The sequence below is a fragment of the Hyperoodon ampullatus genome (genome assembly GCF_949752795.1).
Source record: "Hyperoodon ampullatus genome assembly, chromosome: 16".
Lineage (NCBI taxonomy): Eukaryota > Metazoa > Chordata > Mammalia > Artiodactyla > Ziphiidae > Hyperoodon > Hyperoodon ampullatus.
This window is the reverse complement of record NC_136929.1, coordinates 62,038,191-62,055,972: the sequence shown is the minus strand read 5'-3', so window position 1 is coordinate 62,055,972 and position 17,782 is coordinate 62,038,191. Positions and strand designations below refer to the sequence as shown.

Here is a 17,782-nt window from a genome sequence, read left to right as displayed (position 1 = left end):
ATCCAAACATTTAAGAATGATATCCAATTCTCAGAGATCCCCCAGAATTCAAAATCTGTTACTGAGTCCCCTTGATTTTCACAGCAATATAGTTATTTCACAGGTTTAATTAGAATCTATCCATAGTATATTATTGGGCAAACAAGGCCTTACCTAGAGTATCATATTAGAGGACAGTGTTCATTGAATCAGATATGACTAGCCCCTTTAAGAATTAAGGGAGCCAATGCCTATAACCATCCCCCTCCCAAAAGGAAAACTGGCCTGGTACCTGGTTTGCAGGGTCCTGGCCTTACAGGTGGTAAGAAAGCTACCAGGCCAGGAAGCTAGCAAATGTTGAAAACCTCGAGGAATTCAACCAAGGTTATAAGTACTATAGGTGAAGAATGGTGGAGATTTTCTTGGGCTCAGTTTCCTAGCCTTGGGATAGCAGATAACAGAGGTTCTGAAAAGCTCAATCCAAGATTCTTTATAAAAACTTTTGTAAATTTTGTGGGCTTAACAGTTGTTTAATACTGTATGGCTCCATATTTGCAAAGCAAACCAAGATGGCCTGCGGGTTAATTAACACTCCTATTGCACCAATCAGGCCAAACTTTATGAGACCAGCTTTTTTTTTTGTGATCAAGAATAATTTTTGAGGCTTCCCTGGTGGCGCAGTGGTTGAGAGTCCGCCTGCAGATGCAGGGGACACAGGTTCGTGCCCCGGTCCAGGAAGATCCCACATGCCGCGGAGCGGCTAGGCCCGTGAGCCATGGCCGCTGAGCCTGCACGTCCGGTGCCTGTGCTCTGCAACGGAAGAGTCCACAACAGTGAGAGGCCCACGTACCAAAAAAAAAAAAAAAGAATAACTTTTGAGATTATTCTGATTACAGGAGAGGAGGGGGAAGAACTCGCAGGTAGATCAAAAAACTTTGAAATGAGCAAAAAGAAATTCCTGGGTATCTTTTCAATGGAATATCAGGTATGGTCTAGCACACTCTTCTGGGTTTTCTAACTCTATGGGGGGCTGTACCTTCAGTATCTTTTTTTTTTTTTTTTTTTTTGTTTGTTTGTTTTTTTTTATTTTTATTTTTATTTTTATTTTTTAATCTTTTTTTTTATTTTTTATTTTTTTTTATTAGTTTCTGCTTTATAACAAAGTGAATCAGTCATACATATACATCTGTTCCCACATCCCCTCCCTCATGCATCTCCCTCCCTCCCACCCTCCCCATCCCACCCCTCCAGGCGGTCACAAAGCACCGAGCTGATCTCCCTGTGCTCTGCGGCTGCTTCCCACTATCTATCTACCTTACGTTTGGTAGTGTATATATGTCCATGCCTCTCTTTCCCTTTGTCACAGCTTACCCTTCCCCTTCCCCATATCCTCAAGTCCATTCTCAAGTAGGTCTGTGTCTTTATTCCCGTTTTACCCCTAGGTTCTTCATGACATTTTTTTTTTTTTAAATTCCATATATATGTGTTAGCATACGGTATTTGTCTTTCTCTTTCTGACTTACTTCACTCTGTATGACAGACTCTAGGTCTATCCACCTCATTACAAATAGCTCAGTTTCGTTTCTTTTTATGGCTGAGTAATATTCCATTGTATATATGTGCCACATCTTCTTTATCCATTCATCCGATGATGGACACTTAGGTTGTTTCCAGCTCCGGGCTATTGTGAATAGAGCTGCAATGAACATTTTGGTACATGTCTCTTTTTGAATTATGGTTTTCTCAGGGTATATGCCTAGTAGTGGGATTGCTGGGTCATATGGTAGTTCTATTTTTAGTTTTTTAAGGAACCTCCATACTGTTCTCCATAGTGGCTGTACCAATTCACATTCCCACCAGCAGTGCAAGAGTGTTCCCTTTTCTCCACACCCTCTCCAGCATTTATTGTTTCTAGATTTCTTGATGATGGCCATTCTGACTGGTGTGAGATGATATCTCATTGTAGTTTTGATTTGCATTTCTCTAATGATTAATGATGTTGAGCATTCTTTCATGTGTTTGTTGGCATTCTGTATATCTTCTTTGGAGAAATGCCTATTTAAGTCTTCTGCCCATTTTTGGATTGGGTTGTTTGTTTTTTTGCTATTGAGCTGCATGAGCTGTTTATAAATTTTGGAGATTAATCCTTTGTCAGTTGCTTCATTTGCAAATATTTTCTCCCACTCTGAGGGTTGTCTTTTGGTCTTTTTTATGGTTTCCTTTGCTGTGCAAAAGCTTTGAAGTTTCATTAGGTCCCATTTGTTTATCTTTGTTTTTAGTTCCATTTCTCTAGGAGGTGGGTCCAAAAGGATCTTGCTGTGATTTATGTCATAGAGTGTTCTACCTATGTTTTCCTCTAAGAGTTTGATAGTTTCTGGCCTTACATTTAGGTCTTTAATCCATTTTGAGCTTATTTTTGTGTATGGTGTTAGGGAATGATCTAATCTCATACTTTTACATGTCCCTGTCCAGTTTTCCCAGCACCACTTATTGAAGAGGCTGTCCTTTCTCCACTGTACATTCCTGCCTCCTTTATCAAAGATAAGTTGGCCATATGTGCGTGGGTTTATCTCTGGGCTTTCTATCCTGATCCACTGATCTATCTTTCTGTTTTTATGCCAGTACCACACTGTCTTAATTACTGTAGCTTTGTAGTATTGTCTGAAGTCAGGCAGCCTGATTCCTCCAGCTCCGTTTTTCGTTCTCAAGATTGCTTTGGCTATTCGGGGTCTTTTGTTTTTCCAAACAAATTTTGAAATTTTTTGTTCTAGTTCTGTGAAAAATGCCAGTGGTAGTTTGATAGGGATTGCATTGAATCTGTAGATTGCTCTGGGTAGTAGAGTCATTTTCACAATATTGATTCTTCCAATCCAGGAGCATGGTATATCTCTCCATCTATTTATATCATCTTTAATTTCTTTCATCAGTGTCTTATAATTTTCTGCATACAGGTCTTTTGTCTCCTTAGGTAGGTTTATTCCTAGATATTTTATTCTTTTTGTTGCAATGGTAAATGGGAGTGTTTTCTTGATTTCATTTTCAGATTTTTCATCATTAGTGTACAGGAATGCCAGAGATTTCTGTGCATTAATTTTGTATCCTGCTACTTTACCAAATTCATTGATTAGCTCTAGTAGTTTTTCGGTAGCATCTTTAGGATTCTCTATGTATAGTATCATGTCATCTGCAAACAGTGACAGCTTTACTTCTTCTTTTCCAATTTGGATTCCTTTTATTTCCTTTTCTTCTCTGATTGCTGTGGCTAAAACTTCCAAAACTATGTTGAATAAGAGTGGTGAGAGTGGGCAGCCTTGTCTTGTTCCTGATCTTAGTGGAAAGGGTTTCAGTTTTTCACCATTGAGGACAATGTTGGCTGTGGGTTTGTCATATATGGCCTTTATTATGTTGAGGAAAGTTCCCTCTATGCCTACTTTCTGCAGGGTTTTTATCATAAATGGGTGTTGAATTTTGTCGAAAGCTTTCTCTGCATCTATTGAGATGATCATATGGTTTTTCTCCTTCAACTTGTTAATATGGTGTATCACATTGATTGATTTGCGTATATTGAAGAATCCTTGCATTCCTGGAATAAACCCCACTTGATCATGGTGTATGATCCTTTTAATGTGCTGTTGGATTCTGTTTGCTAGTATTTTGTTGAGGATTTTTGCATCTATGTTCATCAGTGATATTGGCCTGTAGTTTTCTTTCTTTGTGACATCCTTGCCTGGTTTTGGTATCAAGGTGATGGTGGCCTCGTAGAATGAGTTTGGGAGTGTTCCTTCCTCTGATATTGTTTGGAAGAGTTTGAGAAGGATGGGTGTTAGCTCTTCTCTAAATGTTTGATAGAATTCGCCTGTGAAGCCATCTGGTCCTGGGCTTTTGTTTGATGGAAGATTTTTAATCACAGTTTCAATTTCAGTGCTTGTGATTGGTCTATTCATATTTTCTATTTCTTCCTGAGTCAGTCTTGGTAGGTTGTGCATTTCTAAGAATTTGTCCATTTCTTCCAGGTTGTCCATTTTATTGGCATAGAGTTGCTTATAGTAATCTCTCATGATCTTTTGTATTTCTGCAGTGTCAGTTGTTACTTCTCCTTTTTCATTTCTAATTCTACTGATTTGAGTCTTCTCCCTTCTTTTCTTGATGAGTCTGGCTAATGGTTTGTCAATTTTGTTTATCTTCTCTTCAGTATCTTTATGCTATTTTATAACTCTGTAAGTTATAGAAAACTGATACTATTGCAAATGAATTTTATCCAGTGAAGATGCAACTAATTTCCACGTCCTGTTCCTCACATGGAAGAAGTCAACTGTGAAAATACAAATTCATTGCAGCATTCTCCATTGCCTCTGCATGTTTCTACTCTGGATTTTCCTTTGAACTGGTTGTAACGTCTTACCAGTCCCTTTATTAATTAATGACTAATATAAAAATCTTTGACACGTATTCATTAAAAAACAAAGTCAATTGTTTTCTATCTCTCCTGGTTGTTACTTCATACATTTTAGAATATGGACTGACACCATTGTGACATTCCGGGGCAAGAAGGAAAATCTATCTATTTGAACAGATTCATAACCGCCCTGTGATTTGAACTACATTTCATTTGTTAAGGCACCTTGATACACGTCAAGGATCTTGCAAAACGAAATAAGCTACAGAAGGAAGTACTTTGCCACTCATAGCTGGCAGCAACATTCAGCAACAGATACATAATTTATGGGACTCCAGTCCTGTTAATATTCCAACACAGAAGAACACAGTGATGAATGCTGTATCCCGAGCTTTGTAATAAAGCTGCTCAGGGGCTTCTTGATTTAAGAATTCAAAATACAACCACCTTGCAGTTAAAAACAAGATGAGGGAACATCCCCAGGTTCACAGATCAACGGTTATAAAAAGTAAAAGATGCCTTCTTCTTTTTTTTTGTTTTTGCGGTACATGGGCCTCTCACTGTTGTGGCCTCTCCCGTTGCGGAGCACAGGCTCCGGACGCGCAGGCCCAGCGGCCATGGCTCACGGGCCCAGCCGCTCCGCGGCATGTGGGATCCTCCTGGACCAGAGCACGAACCCATGTCCCCTGCATCGGCAGGCGGACTCTCAACCACTGCGCCACCAGGGAAGCCCAAAAGATACCTTCTTCTTGCATTCATGTTTCATCTGGCATCACTGTAGCATTTATACTAGAAAGCATCTCAAAACTGGTTATTATTTCATAGATGAGCATTCCATGAACTGCACTGCAAATCTCTTATGAGTGTATAAAGACCTCACTTTGCACAACCAACAGGCTCCACCATCTACAGAGACTATTCTTAGTGGGATGGCCGCACTTCCTTTCTCACCAGCCCTAGAGGCCGTATTTCTGATTGGGCCAAGCTACATAACATGGAGGATGCAATGCAAAATGAAAACAAAGGGCCCCTTGTCAAAAAAAAAAAAAAGAATTACAAGATGGTGACAGTAGAGCAGTAAACCAAGCATGGGACCCTTCTAAGCGTGAGGCCTCGTGTGACTGCATAGGTCACACGCCCATGAAGCTGGTCCTGTGTCTGACGCTTCTTAAGGAAAAAGGGTAGAGAAGCCTACCTCTACCTTTATCCTCTTTATAGAAACAGATTTTCAGACACAGGCTAACATCTACCCAAATGTCAACTTAGGCCCTGTTCCATCCCCAAAGTAGGGGGGACTTAAATGTACAGCAAAGAAATGAAACTTTCCAAAGTATGAAAAGTCCCAGCCCATTTGGTGAAATCTAATCAGTTAAGCATCTGCTTCTAGAGATCTCTCTCTCTTATATTCTTAACTCCCACATTCCTAAGTTTTCCAGACCTCCTAGGACCAGAGAAGGTCTGTGACCGATGCACACATGAGAGGTCTCCAGGATAACTGATACTTAGGGTTATCCCACGCCAAAGGGACCCTAGAAGGATCGTCTCCCCAGGGATTCTTGGACAACAGCCAAGGCTGAACCTGAACTTGGGGTCTCCTTTCTGGGAACACTGGTTTGGGCATCAGCGACATTTTGCTCTTCACTGGCTAGAGTGGAAGTTCAGATTAGCCACTGGCCCTCTGTCCACTGTATTTAGTTCATGCAGTTTTGTTTGGGTAATCCTGAGAACGATGAGAATCTCTTCATCTCCTAAGATCCAGATTAAGAGGGAATCCCCCACTGAGGTCCCTACTTTCCAGTAAAATGGCAAACTGACCCACCTTTACCACCTTTTCATACGTCTAGCACAGCTCCATAGAGGCAGAGACTGTTTTCTTAGTCATCTTTGGGTCCTAAGAGCCCAATACAAAGTCTGGTCTGTAGACGGAGCTCAATGAACATCTGCTGAATATATCAGGTATAGAGGGAGTAGGGGTACGTGGCAATATTTCCATTGGAAATGCTACAATCAGGGAGAAACAGTAATCTTATCTGAAAGCTTGATTTTTGAATTATTATCATTTTTAACTAACAAGAATAATGTTAACAATGGCCACTGATTACCCCTTATTCTTGTGCTGATTATTTTACATGCATTATATTATTTATGATTTTTGACAACCTTTGAGGGCTTTTCTTTCCAATACTGTCCTTATTTTAGAGATGAGGAAACTGAGGATCAGAGGTGAGGTGCCTTGCCCAAGCCTACAGAGCCCTCAGCAGAAGGGCTGCCTCATATACAGCCTGGCCTGACTCAAAGGCTATTATTAGTCACCACACTATACAACCCCTCTCTCTTTGACGAGATGCCACCCTCTGTAAAGAACTTTAGCTGCTAATACTTTGACCTATTATGTCTTTAGTTAGCTAGATAGTTAAAAATAGAAAAGACATCTCTTCCCATCACCCCTAATGATTCTCTAGTGTGACAATGAGAAACACTCCTAATCTCAGATTCAGAAGGAGAGAAAGCTTTCATACATATTTATCCTTGGTCTCTCTCTCCCAAACCCAGAAGAAGCTGAATGCAAGAATTTTACTTCCTTTCATAACTTTGATATAAGAGAAAAGCATAAATTCTCCCAATGTTTATTTATTTATGAATAGCCTATTTCTTTACCAAAAGAATTCGAAGATGCTTATAACAAAAGTCTTACCCATGGTAAGAGGAGGAAGAGAGAAACCCAGAGGTGGGGCTGTGGAAAGAGGAGGCAAAGACACAGGCCATGCGGGCGTAGGGTCACGGCTGTGACTGAGCCTCAGGCAGCCTGCAGATCCCAGTCTTGGCGGAGGGGTCCATCACAAGGGACCACGCAGACCTTTACCTGTGTTTTTAATCAAGTTACCGTCAAGTTAAATTGCCGGAAAGTCTTAGAGTCCTAAGAAAACACCATTAGAAAGAAAAAATGTGGCCATGAAAGAAAAGTTGGTCATGAAATGATAGGTATTATCCTATACCTATCAGAATAAAAAAGAATCTAAAAGGTCCAAGTCCCACGATTAGATTTGACAAGGTGGGCACGGGACAATAAATGTCCAGGTTTATGCTTCAATAATATCCATCTAACTGGTAACTGATTCTTGAAAAACATAACTGGTCCCTGAAATTGGAACCTTTTCTTTGCCTTTCTTTCCCCAGAGCTGGCACGTAATCATGTTCTACTTGCTGCAGGGAATAAAAATACCCAAATGCTTCAAATGCAGATAATATTGTACTATAGAAGTATACTTTCTCAGCTTTTTTTCCTCGGACTTGGAAACATTTTTGCTGTCATCAATCACTTACTTGTGCTAAAGCTCTCTCTGCTTTGATGGGATTTTTACACATCAAATCAAACTAGCTACATTAACGTTGTATTTCTGCCAATGAAGGATGGTGTGAAAGCTCAGAACCCGGGACAGAAGCCACAGGGAGCTGTCCCTCCACGCTATGGCTGGACGTTTCCAGAAGAGGGGAAGGCAGTCTCCCCACCCTGAGGGGTGGGGAATCTCTGGTCCAGTCTGCTCTCCCCGGTGCCCAAGCTCAATGATTGGGCCCCTGATTTGGAACTCTGGCCACCAACAGTCATCCTGGGGGAAGGTGGGAAAATGAGGGATTGTAGGAGGGCCAGGGGCAGCCTGAGGCCCCAAGCAGAAAGTCTTTGGCCTCTAAAGTAGAAAAGAAAGAAAACACCATGGGGCATGGTGGGGACCATGTTATTCAATGTTCATTTTTGTTTCCCCAGAGCCTAGCACAGCGCTGGATACAAAGAAGGTTCTGAGAAGCTCTCTCTGCTGGACTGAACTGAGGTCTGGGAGACCTAAGCCACCAGCTGGAGTCTTTGAGGATGGAAGCCCAATATTCTCACTGAAAAAGTGACATCTGACCTCTCTCTTTCATAGGGTTACTGTAAGATTAAACTGAGGTGTCTGTGTGTTTTGAAAGCTCTTTGACAAAATATTAGGCACTACTCAAATACAAGAATCAAGGATGGGGTGAATTGGGAGATTGGGATTGACATCCATACACTATTGATACTATGTATAAAACAGATAACTAATGAGAACCTACTGTACAGCACACAGGACTCTACTCAGTGCTCTGCGGTGACTTAAGTGGGAAGGAAATCCAAAAAAGAAGGGATATATGTATACGTATAGCTGATTCATTTTGCTGTACAACAGAAACGGGCACAACATCGTAAAATAACTATACTCCAATAAAAATTAAAAAAAAAAAAAGAAACAAGAAAAGATTGCTGATAATTTGGGGAAAAAAACAAAAAATGAAAAACAAATACAGGAATCACCAAACACCAATCCAGTGGCCAATTTTCATGGCAGAGGAATGGCTGCTGTGAACGTGGGCCTTATCCTGCCTGATGCCCTTGCCCTGCTTTCCTGCACCTTCTTTGTGAACCCCATCTTCCTCCATCTGTCAGCAGCTCCAATGCTTCCCTATCCCCACCTCGGGCACTCAAACCCACTCTCACAGCGTGACACCAACGACGCTGAGGAAGTTTACTTCTCCTAGTTCTGTGACACCAAGGGCAACCCCTCTCAGACTAAGACCTGGTATCAAGGAGCCCCTCATAGACTCCACCTTATTACTAAGCTTGAATTATCAATAAATAAAGCACCAGGCAAGGCCTTCTGCTGTTCTTCCTGTTCAAGGCGGTTCTGACCGGTAGCTCCCGATCTCACCAGCCTGTCCACCACACCAAGCTCCAGGGTGCGATCCTATCAGGATGGACTCCGAGTATGGTTCGTTTCATCTTCTAAAAGGCCAAGCCTGTATGTCTCAGAAACTGGAAGACCTATTCGTTTAGGCTTCATTTTTCTGGAACTGAGAGACTCTGTCTCCACTTTATAGCTTTTCCTTTCTTATCCAACTGTAGATGCAAGGCTCGGAGAACGACGTTTTGCCTAAGGACACGCAGCACCCAGTGATGCTGGCAGTGAGTCCCGACGCTCACCCTGCTTGCAGTCTTTGTGAACCACTGCGTAGAAATAAAACTAGTTATGAGCTAATCTGAACGAGTCCAAGAAACACTGCTGATCTTCATTCAAAGCCTGTATTTGATTTCTTGGAGGGAGCCCGAGTAGCAGGAATTACTTGGTAGAGTAGCTAATAACCAAGTATTAGGAAACGGGGCTGTATTTTGCTTTTCTTTTTCTTCACTTACATGGATGAGGTCAACTCCTTCTACGTGATCTCGATGTGTGTCCCCTTGTCATGGAGAGAAATATAAGGGAGTGATTCCTTTCATGAGCTGATACTGAGGTCTGAGTGGTCCCACAAGCCAAGTATAGCCCCGGACAACTGATCTGTTCTCTCATGTGGGAATGAAGGACTTAGTAGCTACGTCTCTAAAATTAAACTCTAACACAAAAAATAATTATTTGTGCATGGGCCCTCTAAAATGGAATTAGCTCATATCTAATAATTCCAAACTGTAAATTTAACTACTTAGGAGAAGTTTTTGAAACTCGTGTTTCCAGGCAGATCTACAGGCAGAGCTAATGCTGCTTAAAACCACTCAGTTCATGGGAGTTGATATATTAGAGTCATAGTTAAGATCAGGTTGAAAACTTTAAAAGTTAAAGACAATTCAGATTAGCTTCAGAGTTCTAAAGCAGATTGAAAATTCTTTTTGGCAACACGATCAGGCTTTGCCTCCGGGGACCTTGGGCAGCACACGTGGGACAAATCAGAGTGTGGTCCAAGGGTCACTGGCAGAGCTACTTGGGAGGCTTGTTACGACACAGATGCCCGCAGCTCCAGACCAGTGGAGAGAATCTCAGAGGACAGGGCCCAGGAATCTGCTTAACAGATTTCTCAGTGATTCTTTGCAGACAACGAAGTTTGAGAACTGCTCCAAGGAAGCACAGAGCTTTCTCTGCTCTTCCCCTCAGTCTCCTGAAATTCACTCCTTAAGGAAGAAGAGCCTGATACTAATCAAGGCGAGTACTCAGTAAATATCTGGGGAAGTACAACATGTACTGGGTGAGGATATTATCTCTCCCCTTTTCCTTAAGCTGCCAGGAATCTTGAAACCACATGTGAACTCAATTATAGAAATTCTGTAGGCCTTCATAGCTTATATTCTGAAGCTCTTTTTTCTCTCACTCTCAAATTTTTACTCTTATAGTCTTCCCTGATTCTCTTTTTTACCTTTTATTTCTTTGCTGCCATTATTTTATTTTGTGGTTTTTGTAAGCACTCTCAAATCCTCTGTGGATTAAAAGGGGGTATAAATAAATAAACATACTTATGTACAGATATAAATCAAAGTGGCCATTATTTGCGTTCCTGTCACGTTATCCCCGGGCTAAGCTCTTGCCACAAAGACTGGCCTGCATGCCTTTGTTCCAGCTTTCAGCCGGGAATCTTTTCCCAGAGTTCTTCATAAATGCACCAGCAGGGAATTCCCTGGTGGTCCAGTGGTTAGCACTCGGTGCTTTCACTGCCAAAGGCGCGGGTTCAATCCCTGGTGGGGGAACTAAGATCCCACATGCCCCACAGTGCAGCCAAAAATAAAAAATAAATAAATTTGGGGCTTCCCTGATGGAGCAGTGGTTGAGAGTCCGCCTGCCGATGCAGGGGACACGGGTTCGTGCCCCGGTCCAGGAACATCCCACATGCCGCAGAGCGGCTGGGCCCGTGAGCCATGGCCGCTGAGCCTGTGCATCCGGAGCCTGTGCTCCGCAACGGGAGAGGCCACAGCAGTGAGAGGCCCGCGTACCGCCAATAAATAAATAAATAAATAGATAGATAGATAGATAGATAAAATTTAAAAATAAATGATAAATTAAAAAATAAAAGCATCAGCAGCCTTACTTATGTCCTTGGAGCTCGATGGCTGTTCCTTTTCTCCCACCGATGTCCCACATGATGACAGAGTGGTCGGAGCTCCCCGAGAACAACATCCGCTGGACGGGGTCCCAACAGAGAGCAGTCACCCCACCTGAGAGAACAGACACAGCTGGCCATTAGTCACAAAGTGACAACATTATTCACCAATAACTTGTCAGAGCAGAGGAGTTCGGATCTAGTGCAATTCCTGGCACACGACAAACTTCTGGTGAAAGAACAAATCAGTCCCCAAAGAGAAAAAAATGGGCTCCAAGAATAAAAGTCCCACCCTTTATGCACTTTTCCCCAAAATTTAATGTACCATAAAATCAATTCCTGTAAAGACCAAAGGGGAATGAAAAAGGCAATTAATTGACCTTCAAAAAATAGACATAGTTCTAAGAACAGAAAATACCGCACTGTTTGGAAATACTGACCATAGTTTTTAAGCCCCGTCTACCCCACATCCCGACGGCAGGTGAGCAGTAAATGGGGCTTTAAAAAAGCTCAGTTAGATTTATTTTATTCTTGAATACAGGTGTTGATAGACAACGACATCAGAACTTAAAGTTTATTTTCTCTCTCTGGGAATTTAAATTTATAGATTCTGGGGAAATTACTTACATCCTCAAGTTGTCAGTTTCTTCAACTGTAAACTGGGGATGATGGTAATACGATGATACCACTGAGGATAATATCAGCCTAACCACTACCTACTTCACAGGGTTACAGTGAGCATGACCGGACCAGTTACCCGGGACCACTCTGTAAACTGTGGTGTGCAGTACAGATGGTTATTAGCATCACTCCAGTGGTCTGGCTATAAAATATTATGCCAGATTTTCTTCCCTGGCAGTCCCATCATAAATCAAACTTCTTGTGTACTCAGAACAATAGTAACGTTTTATGTATAAGATGAGCACAAAGCTTATGAATACTGAAGAATATGAGAAATACTCATTTTTTACTCATTTTTATTGAAAAATATTATATTCTGAAAAGAACATACAAGTTGCTTCTTATTTGTTGGAATCCGACATTTTTCTTCCTTAGATCATCAATTTGTTCTAATGAAGTACTGCACTTTAAAAGCTTTTAGGAAAGTTTCTCCCATATAATGTCTCCGAAGATATTTTTTCAAGATCAAAAGGGAAAAAAAAACCCCACTATCCTGGATTATGCTTAATAGCTTCTCCCTATACCTGCACAACATTCTGCTTGTATATATTCCTGTCCCTGTAAGAATACACACCACTTCCCCCAGTGCGCCTGTGCTGACCACCCCCTGCAGCTCCCATCTCCTCTTCCCTCCCCCGCTCCCACCCCAAAACAAGCACAGGGCCAGCAGCAAACAGGCTCTGGTGGTACCTGTTGAATGAACGAAAGAGCAGATGAAGGAAGACATAAAAATCGCTTTTTCATCCACAAATCTCGTTATTTGGAACTCCTCTGTTATGCTTACTTAGCCTTTCAAAGCTAAATATTTTCTCTTTCTGTATAAATCATCTTCTCTCCCTGTTATTAAACTTCATGTACCCATCCCCCGCCCCTTAACCTCCCTTCAGTATCTGAGAATGTAATGCTTCAGGATATGCATTCCATTGTGCAAAATGTTTATTCCCACACAGTACTAGAATGACTCACTTTGTTAAATATCTGTGGCAGAGCCAGCTAACTGTTTACTGAAATTCATGTTCCCTCCGCTTGTATATACAGCGCTCCCTGGAAAGTTGCTTCCTACAGGGGCCACATTAACTGGCCCCTCTTGCAACTAGGGGGCATGTGACCAGTTCTCAGCAAGGGAACCCAGAAAGTACGGAAGTCATATGCATCCCTCCCAGGCCGAGGCAGTTAAGATGTTCCTTTTCCACTTTCTCTTTATACTTCCTCCTGGAGGACTCCAAGATGCCAGGACACAGAGAAATTCTAGAAGGAGCCTGGGACCCTGAATCACCACATGGAAAAGAACAGGAACATTTGCACTGGATTGTTACATGAATGAGAAAAAAGCCTTTGCATTAAGCCACTGAAATGTTGAAAGTTATTTGTTAGAGCAGTACCATTACCTACTACAATGCCATAGAATCACTAGAATATTATAATAAGGCTGGTCCAAGAGGAAGGCGAGAGTCACCCAAAGCTTCAAAAATGTCAGACAAGTGAAAAGAAGTTATTAGTTTAGACTGTTAATATTGATGCCTAATACTTAAACAGAATTAGAGAGAACGCTGGTTGGAAAACTGTTACATTAGCCTCCAAAGCAACCCACTATAAACTCTGAATTGGTTTTTCCCTCAAAATGTATCTGGAATCTAAGCACTTCTCACCATCTCCACTGCTACCATCCTTGTATGAGTCACAGTTAAAATTCTTGCCTAGATAATTAAAAAGTATGACACACATTTTGTTGTAAAGGCTCTGGGGGAAAAAAGCACTCTCATACATTGTCGATGAGAATGCAAACCAGTAACATGGGGAAGGCAATATCCAACAAAACTACATACGCACTTAGCTCTCAATCCAGCCCTCTCACTTCCAGGAATTTATCTTGAAGATACTGTCCCTGCTCCCATAAAATACACCAAAATACACACTCTATTCATCTCAGCATGGTTTGAAATAGCAAAACATTGGGAACAACTTAAATGCTCACATAAGAGAGTGGGCGAACAAACTATGGTACATTCACAGAGTATTATGCAGCTGTGAAAAAGAATGGAGAAGACCTGCTGGATGGCTATGACATGATTTCCAGGATACACCGTAAAGGGAAAAAGGCAAAGTGCAAAAGAATATCTACATTATGCTACCTCTCATCTAAGAAAAAAGGGTAGATGAGAAATTACTGAGATTTGTTAACTACAGCAGGTGTGTGGGAGAGGCTGGGGAATGGGAATGGAGAAGCGATGAAGGAGAGACACTTTTTATTGTGTTTTTTTGGTTTGGTTTTGAGTTTTGGAATCATATTAATATTTCACATACTCGAAAACAAGTAAAAAATAAAAACTAGGAGTGTGTGTGCGTGTGTGCGTGTGTGTGTGTGTGTGTGTTGCTGAGGGGGAGGGGGAATGGAGAACCCAAAATGGAATATGAACAGAAACAAGTGAACCTAGCCATATTACAAATAAGTGGTACAACCTCACTGAAGGGGGTTAGGGGAAGAATTGACAAAATTAACCATGAAAAATGGTAATAAGGCCAAATATAAAAAGATTTGTATACAAATATAGTACTCTAGTTAGTTTGTCAGATATATAAGAAATGGAATATTTACATAGTTTCAACGTTTCAAAGTATTTCCTCACAACATACTGATGTATTACAAAGGGTGATTACAATGGAGAAAACTGGCAGACACCATCTTAACCAAGCGATCAAAGTTAGCATCACCAGTAAGAGGACAAATCAGTATCATGTACCTTCTGATATGATGCACTGAGAAGGCATATCGTCACTTTTGTTTTATTCTTATGAAAATTTAACCATAAGGAAGCATCAAACAAACTCACATGGAGAAACTTTCTACAGGGGAACGACAGTCAGGCTAGTACTCAAAAATGTCAAGGTTGGGACTTCCCAGGCGGTCCAGTGTTTGAGACTTCCCCTTCCAATGCAGGGGGCAAAGGTTCGATCCCTGGTCAGGGAGCTAAGATCCCACATGCCCCCGGGGCCAAAAAACCAAAACATAAAACAGAAGCAATATTGTAACATATTCAATAAAGACTTTAAAAATGGTCCACATCAAAAAAAAATCTTAAAAAAAAGAATGTCCAGGTCATGATAGCACAGAAAGACTGAAGAACTGTTCCAGGTTAAGGGAACTAAGGGGACGTTATCACCAAACGTGGGGTGTAGTCGTGGGTTGGATTCTGAACCAGAAAAAGGATATTAGTGTGATAACCGGAGAAATGTGACTAACGTCTGCAGATTAAAGAACAGTGTTGTATCAAAATTTCCTGGTTTTTGTACTGTAATTTTCAAAGATGTTAACATGTGGGGAGTAGGGGTGAAGGATGGACGGGACTCTCAGCACTATTTTGCACCTTCTTTAAATCCTGAAATTATTAAACTAGCCTCATACGACGTTTCCTGCATCCACTCCTGTCCCTGTTGTCTATTCTCCAGCAGAGTGATCACTGAAGAACACAAAGCAGATGATGACACCCCTTGCTTAAATCACTCCTGTGGTTTCCCATCCCATTCAGAGTAAAACCCACAGTTCTCTCCAGGCCCTTTGTGATCTGGCTTCTGCCGCTATAGGGGCTTCCCTCTCCCTCCTCCCCCACCTTACTGCTCCGGTCAGCTGGACTTCCCAACGTTCCTAGAACAGGCCAGGTTCATTCCTACTTCTGGGTCTTTGCGTTTTGTTGCCTCTGCCTGTGACTTTCTTCCCCTAGATTATCACTGGCTTGTTCCCTCACAAATGCCACCTCCTCAGAGACCTCCCTTGACCACTCTTACCACTTTCCTCCTTATGGTATTTCTCTTCAGAGCACTGCCTACTGTCCCAACAGAATATAAGTTCTAGGAGGGCCAGGGCTTTGGCTTTTTCCCACAGGATCCCCAGGATCTAGAATTCTGCCTGGCTTACAGTAGGCATTCAATAAGCAAATGACTGAACGAAGGAGGAAGTACATGAATGACTGTCCTTTGCCTGTTCTTAGGACATGAAACAGGCACATGACATCTCTTTTCCTGGCCGACCAGTGTTGTCTGTGTGCTGGTCTTCATCTATTCCACTACTCATACCTGTTAAGTCAGGGAATGCTCATCTCAAGGAGAAGCTTTGGAGATGGTCTTGCTTGACTGGTTAAGGATTAGGGGGATAGAAAAGAGAAAGATGACAAATATATGATTTCCCCTATTTAACATGTGTTTGTGTCCCCCCCAATTCATATTCATATTCAATATTTGGAGGTGATTAGGTCACAGGAGCAGAGACCTCATGAATGGGATTAGTGCCCTTATGAAAGAGACCCCAGAGAGCTCCCTCACCCACTCTGCTACGTGAGGTTATAGCAAGAAGACAGCCATCTAGAAACCAGGAAGTGGGTTCTCACCAGACACTGAATCTGCCAGTGCTTTGATCTTGGACTTCCCAGACTCCAGACCTGTGATAAATAAATATCTGTTGTTTATAAGCCACCCAGTCTATGGTATTCTGTTACGGCAGCCAGAATGGACTAAGACAACATGTAAAATGGGTGGCTCAGGTTCTTTAAAACATCGTGTTAGATTTAAATAATGGTGCGCACTGGTAAAAAGAATGGTTAGAAAGACTTATTTAACTTTAAAGACTTAATTGGATGGGCTGTTCATCCTGTCCAAATAAACATGGAAATTCTTAAATAGGGTTTTCTATGTGCCAAGGGATAGACACCATTCAACTCCTCCTAACTAATGCACACCAAGATCTACCCGCATTGCACCACGAGAAGCAGGCCCTCTGGCCTTTGTTGGTGACTATGGGATAAGGATGGTTTATGATGAAGAAATGGAAGTTGATATACGGTATCAGAAGTGCAAAGGCTCTGGAACCAGATTCTAGGCTCAAGTGACAGCTCTACCCTTATTAGGTATACGACCTTGAGCAAGTTATTTAAGACTGTGAGCCTCAGAAGTCTCATCCATAAAAGAGGGATGATAATAGTTTTGTTAAGATTAAATGAGTGGCGCTTCCCTGGTGGTGCAGTGGTTAAGAATCCGCCTGCCAATGCAGGAGACACGGGTTCAAGCCCTGGTCCGGGAAGATCCCACATGCCGCGGAGCAACTAAGCCCGTGCACCACAACTACTGAGCCTGCACTCTAGAGCCTGCAAGCCACAACTACTGAAGCCCGCACGCCTAGAGCCCGTGCTCCGCAACAAGAGAAGCCACCGCAATGAGAAGCCCATGCACTGCAACGAAGAGTAGCCCCTGCTCGCCACAACTAAAGAAAGCCCGAGCGCAGCAACGAAGACCAAACGCAGCCAAAAAGAGAAAAACAAATACTGTGTGCAGCCAAAAATAAAAAAATTAAAAATAAACAAATTTATAAGATTAAATGAGTGAATATATATAAGCACATGGAACAGTGCCTAGTGCGTGGGAAACACTCAATAAACGTGAGCTATGATTATAGTGCAGGAGACCTCATCTGGACCATCTCTGTGACACTGTTTTTTGTTGAGTCAGCCTAAGGCAGTGACCAGCACGTTCCCATGCTATCTGAACCATCATAAGATCAACTAAAGTTTTAGAAACAAGATCCACCTCTAGTTTTTGCACATCACATCAGGCTGCAAGGAGCCCGAGCTGGGAAGGAGAGCTCTCGGTAACACAGAGTCAGGAAGAGAGAACAGAGACTTCTGAGGCTCAGGTTAAAGCAAGCCAGGGCATATTCATCAGACTCTCCCAGGGCTCAGACTGTTACACCACAGGCTTCAGGAAGAGTGGGAAGGATGGAAGGAAAAGCTGCAAGACAGGAAACAGGATGGGACTGGGGAGGCAAAAAAATCGCCCTGCGGTCCCATCCCAGTTCTATGTAAATGACCT

At 42.1% G+C, this 17,782-nt stretch overlaps 1 protein-coding gene across 1 annotated transcript in view; it reads right to left on the bottom strand.

The window, feature by feature from the left end:
- The window catches only part of WDFY2 (WD repeat and FYVE domain containing 2), a gene marked incomplete at its 5' end in the record, with an annotated part of 168,081 nt that overhangs the window by 14,862 nt on the left and 135,437 nt on the right, over nt 1-17,782 (bottom strand). Inside the window, one exon of the mRNA XM_079721758.1 lies at nt 11,234-11,360. Coding sequence (XP_079577884.1) covers nt 11,234-11,360 — 127 coding nt within the window. The remainder of the gene's footprint in view (nt 1-11,233; nt 11,361-17,782) is intronic.